The sequence below is a fragment of the Pristis pectinata genome, chromosome 5 (genome assembly GCF_009764475.1).
Source record: "Pristis pectinata isolate sPriPec2 chromosome 5, sPriPec2.1.pri, whole genome shotgun sequence".
Lineage (NCBI taxonomy): Eukaryota > Metazoa > Chordata > Chondrichthyes > Rhinopristiformes > Pristidae > Pristis > Pristis pectinata.
The window spans coordinates 83448781-83466991 of NC_067409.1; the positions used below are offsets into that span (position 1 = coordinate 83448781).

At 39.1% G+C, this 18211-nt stretch overlaps 1 protein-coding gene across 1 annotated transcript in view; it reads left to right on the forward strand.

Moving 5' to 3' along the window:
- The window catches only part of LOC127570567 (acidic amino acid decarboxylase GADL1-like), a 50241-nt gene that overhangs the window by 27114 nt on the left and 4916 nt on the right, over positions 1-18211 (forward strand). Inside the window, exons 11-14 of the mRNA XM_052016236.1 lie at positions 1508-1589; positions 3512-3711; positions 7512-7563; positions 8775-8864. Coding sequence (XP_051872196.1) covers positions 1508-1589; positions 3512-3711; positions 7512-7563; positions 8775-8864 — 424 coding nt within the window. The remainder of the gene's footprint in view (positions 1-1507; positions 1590-3511; positions 3712-7511; positions 7564-8774; positions 8865-18211) is intronic.

Below are 18211 nucleotides of genomic sequence, written 5' to 3' on the forward strand. Positions count from 1 at the left end.
AGATATTTACCACAGAAATCCAAAAAAAAACTGCAGATGCTGTAAATCTTTAATAAGAACAGAAAATGCATTAAATAAAGAAACAGTCAATGTTTCAGTCAATGACTTTTCATCCTACATATTATACATTTGCTATGTTTGTCAATTGAATATATGGTATTAGAATTTTATTGAGCTGGAATCCACTTGTCTGCTTCTTTCCACTTTATCTCCATACTCTTTGATGGGTGGACAGAACATTTTATTTGTTGGTTGAAAATGGCAGTGTATTGTCAAGAGGAATTGTAGATTACAACCAACATTCACTTCATTGATTGTGGAGGGATAGAATAGTAAGGCCCTATATTCTCAGAAGTTCAGTAAAATAAAAGGTGTAAAACTTCTTCGAGAACTTGACATGGGAAATGTTGTGAGGCTATTTCTCCAGGGAGGATATCTAGAACTAGGGAACTAGCTGTTCTTAATTGTTGTGTGTTCTTAGTTGTTAAGTCTATTCAATATCATTTGGATACTAAGGGGTTCAAGGCATATAACAATATGAATGGAAAGTGGAGGTGCATTGGAAGTCCAGCGGTACATTACTGAATGACAAAATAGGCTGGAGCCATTCGGGCCTTTTTCTATTCCTGTTCCTTCTATTTAATTGTTTTCTAAGATTTTCCTCATCTGACCACCATCAAGTTATGACATCTTTGCCCTCCAAGCCACCAAGGCCTCTTCGGTAAATCTTCATCCTTAACAGCTTTACATGTTCACCCTCCCTCACTTCTGTTGATCTTCTAGCCTTGACCTCCTCTCTCAACTTCACCCAGCCCTCCAACTGCCCCACAGATACACCATCATCAAATGGATTGCAGATGCTGGGATCTGGAGCGAAAAAACACGCTGCTGGAGGAACTCAGTGGGTCAGGCAGCATCTGTGGAGAGAAAGAGATAGTTGACATTTTGGATTGAGACCCTGCATCAGCTGCCTGTTTAAGTCCATACTCCTGCTCATCATCTGGATAATACCCTGGCTACTTTCAACTTTTCGTACTAAAACCATCTCGCTTGCACTAAATCTGACCAACTTTTGCTTCCTCTTATAGCACCAATTTGAATTTATTAAAATATCCTTGCATCACAAGATACTTGAAACGAGCATCATCAAATAGAAATACAACACCAATCTACATAAGGAATAACAAAGTTGAGAGAAACAGAGAAGGGAAGCGGAGTTACGGAGCTGGAGGCTTGGTCACAATGATAGATGGTTAAACTTGGGATAGTTAAATTGTGAGAACACAGACACAAGTGATTGTAGGATTGGAGAATATTGCAGAGACAAGAAGGGATAACGCTGAAGGGAATTTGAAAATAACAGTGAGAAGTTTAACATTAAAGAATTGCTGGAAGAGTGAGCTAGTGACTAATATTTTAAGAGGGTTCTGGCCCACTCTAGGCTGTGCATTGTGGGAGTGGTACTTTGATCATCTGATGGAACACTTTCTTTATCTTCACTCTTTAGGGCTGATTCAGTTGCATGGAATCCACACAAGATGCTGATGGCTGGTATCCAGTGCTGTGCGTTTCTTCTGAAGGACAATACAGTAAGTATTCTTTACCATTTGCATCAGTCAGAGGTTGAACGAAAACATCTGAAACTCAGTGCAGCCCAAAGGGAATTTTGAATGAGCTGACATATGCCTTTAGTTGTCAATTTTTTTTTTGGAAAGCATTAGCTTTCTTTCATGAGAAACAAGTAGAGATTCATAGTTCAGATTTTATTCATTTTCACATAGTTGTATGAAACAGATGTATATTAAATGCTTAGTCACTGGGGACCCACAGCCATTACAAATCAAACAGTTTTGTGAAAATGAACTAATGTCACATTCAGGGTACTCCCACCAGGGGTGGTCAAGCAAACACAGTGAAAACAGGCAAGTCAATAAGTTGTTTTTTTTTTCCCCCCATTAGATTTGGTATTTTATCAGCTATTGTATTACCCTAAAGGTAAAGTGATGTTACAGTTTACTGCGCGACAACAAATTGTGGAGCTGAATCACTGCTCACTAGGTGTTTAGGGTTTCCCTCTTTTGGTCATTTCCAGATGCTGGGAAATTCTGGTACCGGTAACTCCAGGTTTCCTGTCATTTCCCCTCCCCCCACCCCCCTGAAAATGAGCAAGTGTGAAGTTCAATACACATACAGGGTTCAATAGGTCGAGTTTGGTCACTCCTTGTGCTAGGAAGGAAGGAAGGGATTTTGGCTAATTGCATGAGAATATGCATGATATCTAAATGAAATGTTGGCATGAAGTATAGCCACATTTTAGCACACCAAAATTATCTGCAGTGCAAAATTCAAGCATGTCAATATTATCCAAACGATAAATTAGACAAGATTGAGTCAGTGAATACATAGACATTAGTTGAATTTAAATCATAACATTACTGCTAATGTTATTTGATCATGAAAATTTAATCATGAACCATAATGCTAGCTTGAACCAGCAGTGCCACAGAGGAGTAAATTCAGGCAGGTGCCTTTTGATCTCTGTAAGGACAATAGGTTGACATTTGAAGCAACAATACTACATCTTGAACTTATACCAAGCTCATTCAGCTACGATCACACAGAGAATGAGGTAAATCAGAAAGAGTTTAGCCACATTTTGCAAGTTAGTAGTTAAAGAAAGTGTTCCATTTTCGCGGACGTATAATTGTTGTGGTCTTCATGTTCATTCTTTCCTTTTGTTCTTTTACAATCACTCCTGGGGTCATACATTCAAGCCCAGTAATCTATTGTTCTCATCATGGCTAATTCCAGATGGGTTAGGTGTACTTCATCAACCTGATTCTTCCCTCGTATAACAGCCAGTTACAAATAACAGTCAGTCTCAAGTGATCACAAGTGAGAACTCTCTTGGGCTTTGTTCTCTGTAACTCTAAGCATATTTGTTGGAAGTTATTGTCAATGTCTCTATTCTGGCCTCCACTGAGATTAATTAATTCAGCACAGGTACTGATCCATCCTATTGGCCTCTGTCTATTGTTTAGCATTGCAATGTTTAGAGAACTAATTCAAGTTGCTTGCATTAAAATCAATAACTTAGGGCAATAAGAAGACAATAATGATGATATAGATGGAACATTTTGTTTGAAATTAAAATAGAATAAAAACTTACTTCTAGAATCTCTGTTTGTGTTTTGCTGGAAATTCACTGCTGGGGCTGGCAGGTACTTCTTTAGAACAACATTGGCAAAGGGTTGATGGGGTATTATCTACTCTGCTGGTCAGTGAGTAGATTAGGAAAACCAAATAGAACTAGGGAGGAGCTAGAAGGATTCGTACCCTAGATGCAAGTATACATTTGGGGATTTTGCTAGAGAAATTTCAGTTGGGAGGATGTCCAACCTAGTGTGCCAGCAGAACACCAGCAAACTTCTGAGTTTGTAAAATGCTGGAGTATTTTCAGGTGCACTGAACTATTCAGTAACATAACCAATAGTTCTGTTCTCCTTTACAGGGCTTGATAGACAAATGCCACTGTGCCCAGGCCATGTACCTATTCCAACAGGATAAGTTTTACAACATTGATTATGATAAAGGTGACAAGTCGATCCAGTGCAGCCGGAGGGCTGATTCTTTCAAATTCTGGTTAACATGGAAGGCTGTTGGATCAAGTGGACTGGAGGAAAGGGTCAATCGTGCTTTTGCATCTGCCAGGTAAGACATTAGCCATGGTAGCTGAACCTGGACAACAAGTGTGATCGAGAAAGAATTGCATTATGGATTCATGTCCATATGTGGCACTCTGCCAAACTTCAAAGATCTTGTATGCAAAGCATAACTGTACACAGAATCATACAGCACAGAAGGTAATCTTTCTGCCCATTGTGTCAGTGCTGATTTAGGAGGTGTGGAACAATGGGATAAGGTACCTTTCAGTTTAGTCTAGTGCTTTCTAATCCTGCCCTTTTTGGATTATGTATATCCTTTGAACAACTGCCAAATGCTGAAAATCTGAAACAAAAAATGCTTGAAACACTCAGAAGGTTTGGCAACACCTGTGGAAGGAGAAACAGTTAATATTTCAATTGGAAGACCCCTGTCAGAGCTATCATTTGAACCATGTTTATAGATAAATGTATTAATATACAAAATGTGTAGCTTTGCTGAATATGACACTAAAACTGTACTTGTAGAATCATGAAAGTACAGAAGACTGTTTTTCCCTTTGTGTCAGCACTTTGAAAAAGCTATTTGGTTAGTCACACACCTCTGCTCTTTTCTCACAGCCCCGTAGATTTTTCCTCCTCTTGCAATTCCTGATTCAGTTAATAATGATTTTTTTTCTCAACTTTCTTTTCAATCAGTGCATTCAAGATGGGGTTAAAAACACATTTGTAATTGGAACTCAGTTGGGCATTGAAACAGATGAGCACTTTCCAAAACATCAATGGTGATTATTTACCAGAGGATGAAAACAAACATTGGTGTTCAAGTTAAAGAGGGGAATGTGCATATAATGGATGTCAAATATAGGGAGGGACAAGATGATGATGCAAGATGAGAAAGCTTTTTTTAAAAAAAGCAAGAAGACTAAAACAAAGAGATCTGGTTTAAAAAAAACAAATACTGAATGAAGGGGATTAATATCTTTGCATTTGGTCTGAAAAGCCCATAGAAATTACATTTCAGTGATGTGTACTCAGAAGCTCACAACTGATACTAAAGCATTTTTGAAGTTCTGTAGTATTATTGTGGTCCTGCTTTATTACTTGGGCTCCTAGCACTGCAATGGTCTTCCAGGATTGCTGTGATTCTCCATAGCCTCTGCTATGGTCTTCCGGTGGTCCTCTAGCATTGCTGTCATTATCCAGTACTCTTCTTGTCCATTTTATTGATTTGGTCCTCCTGTATTGAAGTGGATTTCAAGCACTGCTGTGGCCTTCAGTATTACTCAGTCCTCCTGGACTGCTGTGAACCTCCAATATTTTTGGACCTTCCATAATACTGTGGTCTTTTAGTTTTGGTGTAATTCTCCAGTGCTGCTATTACTTTGCTTTGGGATCTGTGGACTCTCAATGAAGGATCCATAACTCTCAAGGTCATCCTGAATGCTCCTCCTCTGTTTTGAGTGGTCATGGCATTCTCGCAAGTCAGTGGAAGTGTTACACTTTTATAGTAAAGCTTTGAGAACTTTTGAATTATTTACTCTGTCCACCTGATAATCTCATGCCATAACGCAGTGTGTGGTAGAATGTCTATTTTCGAAATCTGGTGTCAGGCATGTGAAAATGGTGACCTACACATTGGAATAAGGTGAGTATAATTAGGACCTGTGCTGGGGATGTTGGCCAGGGAGAGAACACTGATGCAAGTATAGGCCAATTAGTCTAATTTTCAAGACTAGTGAACATTAGACTAATTGGCCTATATTTACATCTAGTGAAGACTTCACGACTAGTGGAGGACCATCAGGAGTGGATGATTGCCATCGCTTGAGAAATGGTATTAGTCAAATTAATGGAGCTAATAAGTTCCCTAGCCAGGACAGCTTGCATCCTGGGATCATGAAGGAAATGGCTACCAAGATATTGGATGCATTAGTTATAATCTTCTAAAAATCCTTTGACTGGAAAACTGCTAACATGACACCTCATTCAAAAACAGAGGGAGATAAAAAGTGGGTAACTCTAGGCTAATTAATTTACCATCTGTAGTTGGAAGAATGTTGGAATCAATTATTAAGGAACTAATAGCAGCACACTTAGAAGATTGTAATCTAATCAAGTAGAGTTAGTATTGTTTCATGGAGGAAAAATCATGTCAAGCAAATGTATTAGTTTTTGAGGATGTCTTGACAAGAGTGGATAAAGGGGAACTGGCAGATTGTATTTGCACTAACAGAAAGTGCCTTCCAAAAGGCTGTGTCAGAAGGTAAGAGCCCATGGTGTTGGAGGTAATATATTGACATGGATAGATGATTGACTAGCAGTATATAGGGATAACGCAGTCATTTTCAGGTTGGCAGCCACTGACCAGTGAGCTACCCAAGTGATCAGTGCTAGAACAACAACTGTTAGCAACATCTTTTAAAGAGGAAGGAAGTAAACGTATAGTAGCCGGATTTGTGGATGACACAAAAATAAGTGAGAAGTCAAGTTATAATGAGGATACAAAGAATTTAGAGGTATTAATGGGTTAAATAAGTGAGTAAGAGGTTGGCATATGGAGCATAATCTGGAAAAATATGAAATTCTTTATTATGGAAGAAAGAACAAAATATTATTTAAATGAAAAAAAATTGCAGAAAGTTGCAGCACCAAGCTAGTGCATGTGCAGCAGGTAATAGGGAAGGCTAATGGAAATGTTGGCCCTTATTTCAAGGTGGCTGGAGTGTAAAGGTGCAGAAGTTTTAGTGATGAATGACAAGAGCGGCACATGTTCCTAGAAGGTGATTACCATGAGTTGTGAAAAGAGCGTGGCATGCAGCAACCAAAAGGTCCTCTCAGTGGGAGTTGGAAGGTTATGGACTCAACCATTTGTTTGCTGACTTGAATATAATAGACTGAAGCTACAGTGGTGCCATGATGAAAGTGCTGTCTTTTTGATAAGATACAAACAGGACCTTTGCTCTTTCAGCTAGTGCAAACAATTCCTGGTGCTATTATGAAGAGAGCAACAACGTTCTCTTTGGTGTCCTCGCCATTGTGTTTCCTTCAACCAATATCTTGTCACTACTACTGTGTATAAGACCCAGCTGTATGTAAATTGGTACTGCTCTATAGCAGTGACCCCCTTAAAAAAAAATACATAATTAATTAGAAAGAGTTTTGTGATCTCCTGTGAAACATGCTATGTAAAAGCAAGTCACTTCCTTTCTTAATATCAAACAATATTCTTGCATGGGCATCACTATGTGTTATACAAATGTCACAATAACATTTTTCCAGCCTGTCATTTATTTTTTTAAGTGGCAACTAGGACAACTTGAAAAGAGCTCTGCAAGCGATGGTGTGATAGAGTTGAATACAGTAATGGAGTGGGCAAGGCAGATTCATTTTATAAATTGGGTCTGCATCCTCAAGGTCATTGAAAGCAATTGTTAGTTTTCATATTCACCTTTGGGTGTTGGGAATTACATAAGACCTTCACGTGCATGAAGCTGGTAGTCTAAATCTCTAAAGTGCATATACTTCTGTGTCCTTTTAATCTAAAAGGTAATAGTTATCACACTGTTTGCAATAAATCTTTTTAAGTACCACTTATGAGCCTGTAAAGATAGGGCTAAGGAATGATTTGCACCAGATCAGAATGGATTGGAACTTGTAGGCTGCCATTTAGTGCTTAAGTATTTCTGGCTTGCAAAATGAGTACAGGAGATTCCATTAATAAAGACCAGTTTAGATCTGGTACTGGACTGGTTGAGTTTACTATTAGACTGCATTTGGAAGTGTCACTATGTTAATAGTCATTCCATGGTAACCTTGGAAAATAACATCATTTGATTCTCATTGCAGATATTTGGCTGATGAAATTAAGAAGAGGAATGAATTCAGGTTGATTTTGGAGGTAGGTATTGTTACTCTAATCCTCAACTTTGATTTCTCCTGTGGAGATCATCACTGTGCAATTATTATTAATTTATGTCTGCGGGGGAATAACTATTTCTATATTTCCTGATCACCTAGGAGGTCATTCAGCCCATCGCGTCTATGCCAGCTTTCAGAGAAATCTCACCTCCCCAATAATTTTTCATCAGCTCTTCCCAACTCCCCACCCCAATTTCTACCACTCTCGTACATTCTAGGGGAAATTTGCAGTAAATTTAACCTACCATTCTCTGTATTGGTGATGTGGGAGGAAACTGGAGCACATGGGGGAAGGGAATCCATGCAGTCACAGGGAAAACAAACAAATTCCGCACAGACAGGACACGAGGTCAGGATTGAACCTAGGCCACTGGAGCTGTGCAGCAACACCTCTTACTTGCTGCACCACTGTGCTATCCTACGATTATTGTTCTAACCTTGAGTAGAGCCAACAACCACAGAAATGGGTATCATCAGAAGCCAACCTGAAATAGAGGAGAACCATTGGCTCACTAAAGGCTTAGGGAGCCAGGGTGAGGAGGTGTAGGGGCAGGAGAACTAAATTAAAGCAGCCCTTTGCTCCTGAGCACCTTCTAGTGACTATTACTAGTAACAGGATTGGGTTTTGGTGTGTGATTGCTTGGCAGGGTCAGAGAACCTTGACTGCACCATTTAGGTTTAGCCATGGTGTCTTAATGCTTGTTCAAACTGTTAGGGGGACATTTTAAGTTGAACCATTCAGTGGGAAACATAGGATTGGATTAGTTGCCTATGAAACACCCTCCTAACTTCACTTTCCATTGATGCCAGCTGGATAAGTTAAGATGACCATCTCAATTTTTAAGAGTATAAATCACATCCATTTTAATAGCCCCTTTAGGAAGAGGGAATTTTTAACAAGGTAAAATGTATGTTCCTGTAATTGGAAAGGATGTTTCTTCCATCTAATTCCATGGCCATAAATATCTTTTCTATCCCATAATATCACACAGGCCAGCAGCTTTTGCCCATGGAACATTGAAGCCTTTTTCTGTTTCCAAATACTCCTTATTCATAAGGTTTGGAATAATCTTATAATTTGAAGACCCATATGTGTGATTTCAAAAGCTTCTTGAATTATGTTTTTATATGTTATTATATTTTGTTGTTGAACAAAGTACTCACTTCACATATATCCTGTTGTATCTTTAGCCGGAGTACACAAACGTCTGCTTTTGGTACATACCACCTAGTCTTAGAGGTGTGCCCGAGGATCAGAATTTCTGGAAGAAACTTCACGGGGTGAGTGGTAATGAATAATCAGGTCTCCTAGACCTTGGTGATATTTAGACATAATTTCATATATATCAAAAAATACCAAGGTTGACATAATTTCATGTGAGATTGGCCTGTTAAAGTGGCAGCATCTTCAGAAAACTTGATCGACTTCTTTGCAAAAGAGGTTTCAGAATACATTCTTGAAGTGACTCCATGTGACATCATCATAGTGAGAACAGAGTGCAATTAAGCAGTAGGTAGTATAAAATGGATCATATCAGATTAATTGCCTATTATTCATCTTCACTGATCTTCATTTCCTTTGAACATAATAGGAATAAACATCAGGACATGTATTTAATAGGTGGCACTGATACAGCTCATGGCCAAAATTACCTACATTATTTTGAGTGAATTGCATTTTTTCCTCCTTTCTCTAGTGCAAGTTATCTATTTAAATATTATCAGTTAGAAACAAAAGAAGAGGAATCCAGCTAAACATGAGCTAATTGTTGTCAGTCTTTCAGGATTTCCCAGGAGACTCTAGAAATGAATCTTCAGGAGACTACGATGAGTAGCTCAAAGAGAACGCACAAGATGTTAAAAATTTATGCTTAGACACCTAACATGCTTAAACTGGCAGCATGGAAAGTCCAGTGGGCCAACAAAGTTTTGTCAAGGATTCATCATTGCAAAGTTCTATAAACTATGAGACCAAAGGCATCATAGGTGACCTGCCACACAGTTAAGTATTTTACTTAAGGAAAACCCAGTTATAATGAGACCCTCGCACCAGGCTGCACAGCATTGGTCCTGCAAAGGCAGGACCTCTAAGTAATGATGAAGCAGGTCTCACAAGTGTTGTGAAGATCTGCTACTACATGTGTACCCAGCTAATATATTATATCTCACTGAATACCGCTGCATGTGTTTAGGCTCTTACAAATATTACCATGTGGAGGTCACATGTTACTTACCCAGGGATCAACCAATATATCAAAAAGTCTGAGAGAACAACCTTAGTCACGAGGGACCTGTAATGGTGGTCAAAAGCGGCCCAACAATGTAGCTGTTATGATCTGCAAGTCAAAATTGTAACAGATGATAATGAAAATGTTTTCTCGTTGATATATATATTCCAGCTGGACCCTTTTTAATGTTTAGAATTATAGATAAAACACACTACAGACCTAGAAAGAGAAGGTTAAAGCCATGTGAATGGCAAATCCTGTAAAGGCATGTTGAATGCATCTCATCCACCCTCCACTGCAACCCTGTTCCGACTAACCACCCCACCCATTTTACATTTCAGCCCCCTCATTCTCACCCTCTCCATCTCACAGCCTTCCACCTCATCCCTACTTTCCACCTAACCCCACTATTACCTCAGCTCTCCACTCTCCCCAACATTCATACCTCCCCTGTCTCCACCCCACCCAACCCCCTTCCTCAAGCCCCCTTCCATCCAATCTCCTTTTCACTCTGCCCCTTCAAATCATCTCCTCCACCCCACCTCACTACCCCAACCCCACTATCACCTCCCCTCAGTCCCCTCCCCTTTACCTTGCCTTCATCTCTTCCACCTAACTGCCTTTCCTTCTGCCTCTTCATCATCCCCTTTGACGATCGCCAAGTCCTCATTTTCTCTTCCCCCTCCACCATCCCACCTCCACCTCAACTCTCCTTCCAGCTACCACACCTCTCTTCCACTTGATCTCCCTTTCCCTCTACCCCTTCAACATCACTTGTCCCCCCCCCTCACCTCACTCTACCACCTCACCTCTGCTCCATCTCACTCCAGTTTCACCATGCCCCCACTTCAGCACCAGGAAGTACAAGTCTTTATTTCAGCTATTAATACAGTGCCTAATGATAAAGAAACGACCTACATGGCTTTAGAAGAATCAGTTGAAAGCTGGGTGACTTAAAGGAAAAGTTGGGGCCTTTCAGAAATTTATGGGAGGTTTGGGGACTTCCAGAGATCATCCCATATAGTTTAAACAGGCTTAGTCAGATTAGGTTTGTCACTTTATTGGGTTTATAGGGTACACCAATACTTTCCAACCCTTTGCCTTGAGCAATCTGACTGGTCTTGGTTCACTGGCCCCAGAGCTTCAATACCAGCAGATGGCGCTGATGGATCTTTGTTAGAACAAAGTGGGACAGGTCCACCTTTTGAGTCTGCATCTGTATTTTCCCTCATGTTTGCTTTTCAACAAGCCTCTTAAAAAAATTTTCTCATATTGGATCTCGTATCTCTTCATGATCTCATCCAAACCTACAAACCAATGGGATCTCTGCCCAAGTATGTCCTTAATGTTAATCACTTCACCGTTGGCAACCATGTTTTCAGCTGGCTGAGCCTTTGATTCAAGTTTCCTTTCTAAACTTCACCACCATTTTATCTCTTACCTTTGAGAAACTCCTTTAAAATTACCTCTTTGATTAAACTGCTTAATAATCCCCTAAAGTTTGGTGTCCAATTTTGTTTCATAACACTTCTGTGAAACTCCTGGGGGCATTTTACCCCACAAAAATGCATCTTTTGTCTATTGTGTAAGTGTTTGCCAAGCACTTTGCAAAAGGACAGAGCTTTTATAGATTAAAAAAGCTCTTAATTGTGACATCAAAGGAACAAAGGTGCTACAAGCAAAGTGCTGGTGCAGTGATTGTTGCTTTCAACAGTACATTCTTCCTTCTGGTTCTAATAACACAACAATAACTGCGTTTCTATGGCAATTTATTGGTTGTAAAGTACTTCACAACACCCAGAGTTTGTCAAAGGTGAGATTACCTTTCTTTCCTGGCCTCTTTATACTGGCAACCTCTCCGCTATCTTTCAGTCTAGGTGAAGAGTCTTAACCTGAAACATCGACTGTCCATTTCCCTCCATAGATTCTGCCTGACCTGTTGAATTCCTCCAGCTTTCTGTGTGGTTGCCCCAGACTCCAGAATCTGCAGTCCCTTGCATCTCCTCCTTTCTTTCCTTTCCAAGCTGCTGGTGTAACTGCTAATCAGTTCTGTTGTTACTACTTAATGAAGGGATTGGAAAATGCATTTTTTGTGCAGTTGGGTACAAGGCAATAATTCTGGACTTTCTGTAATCTAGATGAGTGGGTGGAACTGGGCAAGTATGAGCTTGTGCTCACTGGTGGGTGGGGGAGGAAAGGAAACAAGGGAAGATAATATTCTCCACTAAACAATTTCCTAAAACACATTTCATCTGTTCCTTTTGAAATATACAAGTGCCAATTTTACTTAATAACAGTCCTTTTTTCCAAAGTATAATGAGGTTTTTAAGCAACAAAAACTTATTTAAAAGCTGAATGCTCAGTACCAATTAACTTGAGGTTCACAACCCCACACTTAAGACTTAAAAGGCACATTAGATCTCAGGGAACACAGTTCAGTAGACAAGAGACAACAGTGGACATAGTGTAATGTGATAATGCATAATGTCACTGTAATCAGATAATGCATTGTATGTGGCACATGTATATCTGAAACAAAACAATTCACTGATACTAAGAGGTTGTTATCATTAGGAATTGCTTTTAAAGGATTAAAAGATACCTAACTTTTACTGCAATTTCTGCTGAGGTGCTTCATTCTATTGTGAATGCAGTATTGGCATGTAACTTTCCTTCTCTATAATGAAATATATCCCTCATTTAAGAGTTCGTGGTGAGGGACTTTCGTCCTTGGTTGCTTCAACCCACACTCTATAAAATTACAGCAAATTAAGTACCATTGCTACTAGATTAAAGTAAATTTAGTAACTGAAAATGTAATTTTTTTTAATTCAAAATTATGGCTTTACATAAAAAGAGAGTTTAAAAAAACCAAACCAGAAAATGCTAAAAATACTCAGTAGGTTAGGCAGCATTTGTAGAGAGAAACACAGAGTTAATGTTTCAAACTGATGACCTTTCATTAAAACTGGAACAAGTTATAAATCAAACTGCTTTAAGCTGTAGAGAAGCGAGGGGTGGAGAGTACAAAGAGAAAGTCAGTGATAGGATGCAGACCAAGAGTTTACTTCAGATTTCTCACATCTAGTGTCTTTTTGCTACAAAGGTTGTTTTTGGTATATGTGTACGGTTATTTGCTTAAACCTACCATGTGCTGAACTTGAGGCCAATTCATTTTTATGCATTTTGTAATCCATACAGTATCACTGTAGTATCATTGTTATCTTATAATTATCTAAGATATATCTTTATTAGTCACATGTACATCGAAACACACAGTGAAATGCGTTTTTTGCATAGTGTTCTGGGGGCAGCCTGCAAGTGTCGCCACGCTTCCGGCACCAACATAGCATGCCCACAACTTCCTAACCCGTACATCTTTGGAATGGGGGAGGAAACCGGAGCACCCGGAGGAAACCCACGCAGACACGGGAAAACGTACGAACTCCTTACAGACAGCGGCCAGAATTGAACCTGGGTCGCTGGCGCTGTAATAGCACAAAGTGGTGGAGGCCAAAGGACCAAAGTGGTTTTTCATTTTGTTTCTCAGGCAGAAAGCACTTTTCACGTTGCAGCACTACCTCAGTGTGCTTTATACTGAATTAAGCTTTAAAGTGATAATCACAGCTGTAACTTAGGAAGTGAGCAGCCAAAATATACACGGTAAGACCCCACAAAGAGTGATGTGATAATGACTAATAAATCTATTTTTAAGAACTTACAGGAAGGAATAGGCTATTTGGTCCCTCGGGTCTATTCTGCCATTCAGTAAGATCTTGACTGATTTGTCTTCTTTACCCACATCCGTTAATAACATTGGGCTATTTTTTTCAGTAATGTTATTTGAAGGATAAATATCAGTTAAAACAGAAGGGAGAGTTGAGATATGGGATCTTTTGTGCTCAGCAGAAGAGGTGGATGAGGCTTAGGCTTCGTGTCTCATTTGAAAGGAGGCACTTTCAATGGTCCTACACTCTCTGTCCACATGGTTTAAGAGTAGGACTTGAAATGATGACCTCCTGACCCAGACACAAGATGATTACAGCAGTGGACAAATCCATAACGTGTGAGGAATTATGGAGTGGAATTGGTTTATTATTGTTACTTGTACCAAGGTACAGTGTAAAGCAATGCAGAATAAAGTGTCACAGCACCAGAGAAAGTGAAGTGCAAGGTCATAACAAGGTAGATTGTAAGGTCAAGAGTCCATTTTATTGTACTAGGGAACCATTCAATAGTCGTATAAATAGCAGGATAGAAGCTGTCCTTGAGCCTGGTGGTACATGCTTTCAGGCTTTTGTATCTTCTGCTTGATGAGAGAGGGGAGAAGAGAGAATGTCCTGGGTAGGTGAGGTCTTTGATTATCTTGGCTACTTTACTGAGGCAGTGAGAAGTATAGACAAGAGTCCATGGAGGAGGGGCTGGTTTCCATAATGTGCTGGGCTGTGTCCACAACTCTCTATGGTTGTGGATCCAGACTTGCAGTCCTGGACAGAGCAGTTGTCATACCAAGCTGTGATGCATCCAGATAGGATGCTTTCTATGGTACATTGATTAAAAATTGGTGAGGGTCAACAGGGCCATGCCAAATTTCTTTAGCCTCTTGAGGAAGTAGAGGCACTGGTGAGCTTTCTTGGCTGTGTTGTCTATGTGGTTGGACCAGGACAGGCTATTGGTTATGTTCAGTCCTAGGAACTTGAAGCTCTCAACCGTCTCGACCTCAGCAACGTTGATGTAGATGGGTGTATGTGCACCACTGCCCTTCCTGAAGTCAATGACCAGCTCTTTTGTTTTACTAATGTGGAAGATTTACACTATTTTACCTGAGCCTTTCTCAAACTCCTGAGCTCACCTATCAACCACCCCATGAATGTTGAGAGTTTGTTGGATTTGTACCACACATGCTGCCTTGCACCAGAAAGTCAGCACTGATATTTCATTTCATCAAGATCTTGCTAATAAAGTGATTTATGATACTTAACCTGAGAGGTACAGAAGAAGGGTAGTTACAGGTAGGGCATGCTTCCATTAGGCTTTCAAAATGCAGTATTTTTAAAAAAACTTCTCATTTTTCTCTCTCTCAATCCAGTCTCTTTCCTCCATACTTCTCTTTCTAGTTTGATTGTAATTCCCCTTTCTCTATCATTTGCCTTATCTTAAATCTCAAGGGCTGAGGAGATCGACTATTGATCCCAGCATTCAGGAGGACTTGGAAACTGCATGGACATCATCAATTCTTATTTCTGGCAAAGTGTATGACAAAATTAACTGGAGCTAAAGGATGAAGTTAAAACTCTAATTCAATGACACACCAGATACCAGGCTCCAAGAAATTCTGGGCCAGTTTTCTTTAAACATTGGTTTCTAATTACAAACAGATACAACAATTTAAATCTCCTTGACGCATGTGAGTCAAAGCATTACAAATCTTTGGTTAAACAAAATACTAACCAGAAACAGGAAAATCCACACAACATATAGTAACTTTGTTGTTTGGCACATCTATTACCTACATGCAGATACTTGCAGATGTATGATCTAGCAGTGCCTGGTGCAAACCTCAGCATGTTACTTATTTCTGGGAACCATTCCAGCTTCCCTTGACATTGTTGGCACATTAACTGTCAAGACACTAGCAGTGATGGTACAGCAATTCTCATTTGTATCTGACTCGAAGAAGGCAGTTTCTTGGTATGAATGATATCTGACTTGAACCATGGATTATCACTCTCACCATTCCTATCACTTATCTACCCAAGGAGTCTGGGCAGAATCTAAATCCCCAAATTAGATGGTTGGGGGTCATGTGAGACTGACTTGTTTTTAAATAAAGGAATTGGAACTGAACCCAACCTTGAATCTGCTTACTTCCAGTTTTAACAGTGGACAAGAGATAGGCAGGTCAGGCATCATCTGTGCAGAGAGAAACAGTTATGTTTCAGGTTGATAACCTTTTATCAGAGCTCTAGTGCAGCATCTATAGCCTTCACTGTGTGAAATGGCAAACATGTAGGTTTTAGTATCACTGTAGTCACAATCACACAATATTGAAAGTACATTATTGATAAGTTATGGTTCTTTAAGTTGTAAAATGTTTGCTTTTTAATAAGCCTTTGTATTTGTTGTTGCAGTGTTTCTTCAGTGGCATATTAATTAACAATTACGCCCAAGACCACTGTCTGGAAGACAAATCAGAAGTCTTATACCCACTGCTAAAAGATGGTTTTGAAGCTCCATTGATCTATACATTTTTTCCTCTTGAATTTATTATTCTCACTTTAGTATCCAGTAATGTTTTTCACAATGGAGTATAAGCATCCCTGATGTTTCGGGGCTATTACTATGTGCTTGGAGGTATGACATCATGTTTATTCGTGTTTAGTGTAGAAAGTTCCTGAGTGAAACCTAATTTGTAATGCATAGCACACTGATGCATATATAAATGTGAATATCACACAAACACACATGCATGTGTGAACATGCCTGTTCTAAAAGAGAAACCTTTAGAAAAACAGATGCCAAAACAAACTTGTTGACCAGCAGTTGTGCTTGACTGTTTTCCATTTTCCATCCTCTCAGGATGTGATCCAAGTCCCCCATGTGCCCTGTTTGGCTGTAGACACCAAGTTGCTTTATATAAACACCACCCTTGGGTTAAAAAAAAAACTTGATTTACTGTTAGAACAGCCCTACTGCCTTTACAAGGGGAAAAAGATAATACCATAAAGTCTGCTTCCAAACCTGAAACCTATTTTTTTAATAAAATGCCGCCATCCAAATTATGAATAGTTATATTACAATCTTTAAGAAAAGAATGCTAGAACAATTTCTGATTAGTAATTAGTATTTATTTTTGTCCCAGAGTAAACTGGGGAATCTTAGCAGAGCAAGGCTTACATAACAGTAATAACATCTGGCATTGTTATACAACCCTTTGGGACGTTGCACAGTCAACACAGCAGTTTAATTGAGGCCAGACTAAGGTGTAATTTGCTACTAGTGATGGATGTTACTGTGAGCATTTGAAACTAGTCTAGAACTAATCTAATGCGAGTCTTCATGTTCGATTCTCACATTAGGGAAAATGTACATTTCTAGCAGGTGTCAGCACTTTTGGGGAAAAAAAGAAAGTTGTTCAGTACAAAATAGAGTTTTGAGACAATAATGTTCTCTTCTAGGTGGTAAAAAGGACAGATGAGTAACTGCTTGTTAAATACCTGCAAGCACTTTGCAGGTTGTGACATTGTAAATGAGAAATATCAGTCTCTGCACTAGGAGTTTAATTTTCACTTAGTGAAGTTTTGCAAACTGATTGTTAAAAGGTGAAGTGACAAGAGTGTTTAAAATTTACTGAAATAGTTAAGTGATAAATATAGCCTTCAAGCATATTCAATATAGAACAATAAATATAGACTTGTGTTAAGCCCCTTCCATCCTGCCATGCAAAATTACTATTATAATCCAAGTTTCATAAAATCTACAAATAACTATTCAAATACTATCCATATTACCAATCCTAGATAACTGTGCCACTTGCAATTAATTGAATTTCATACCCAATTTCCATATAGATTTTGATATGGTACAGCACATACAGTAAACACTGTGGTATAATAATCACTCCTCTTGTAAATGGCATGGCAATGTTTCACTGCAACATTGCTGTCACTGTACAAGTTATTCAATCTGAGGACACTACTTTGACGAATCTGACATATTTCATGCAGTATGTGTGATATGTGAATAGCACAGCACTATTATATTATTTCGTAATAGAACAGTATATTAACATGGCATAAGAACATGGATGCACCTGAGGGGAACTCTAAAGTAATTTTTTGACTTGGTTCATTTTGCTGTGCACTCCCGGTGAGTGGTGGGAGTTGCAAGTACAAACCATAAGATTCTGTTGGCATCTCTTTGTTTAACAAGGATTATAAAGTGGGTTTGAATAAACCTCATATGTATCTCTTACCAATAAATGCAGGTGAGTATTAAAAGAATTTCTTTATACTATGGAATTTGTAGCCATCGGGAGTGGCTGAGCAAAGTATTGTTAATATGGTTAAGGGTTTTATTTTTAAATTATATGAGAAGAAAGGGGGGAAAAAAGGATATGCAGATAGAGAAAGATGAAGCAGAATTGGAGGAGACTCCTGCAGAACATTAATGTGATCTATTGGGCTAAATGTTTTTTCATGCTGTTTGATCCAAGTAATATATATGAAAACCCAGCTCTTGATAGTCAAATGATTGAGGTTTTCTTGTCCAAATAAATTGTCTTTTGGAGATGGTGAGCACAAATTCTGAGGAGCCATCATGGCCTTCTGAGGGATACCTGCTCTCACTGGAGTCTAAATTGCAGACATCTTTTTCCCCGGTGTTCATGCCCTTGAGTTT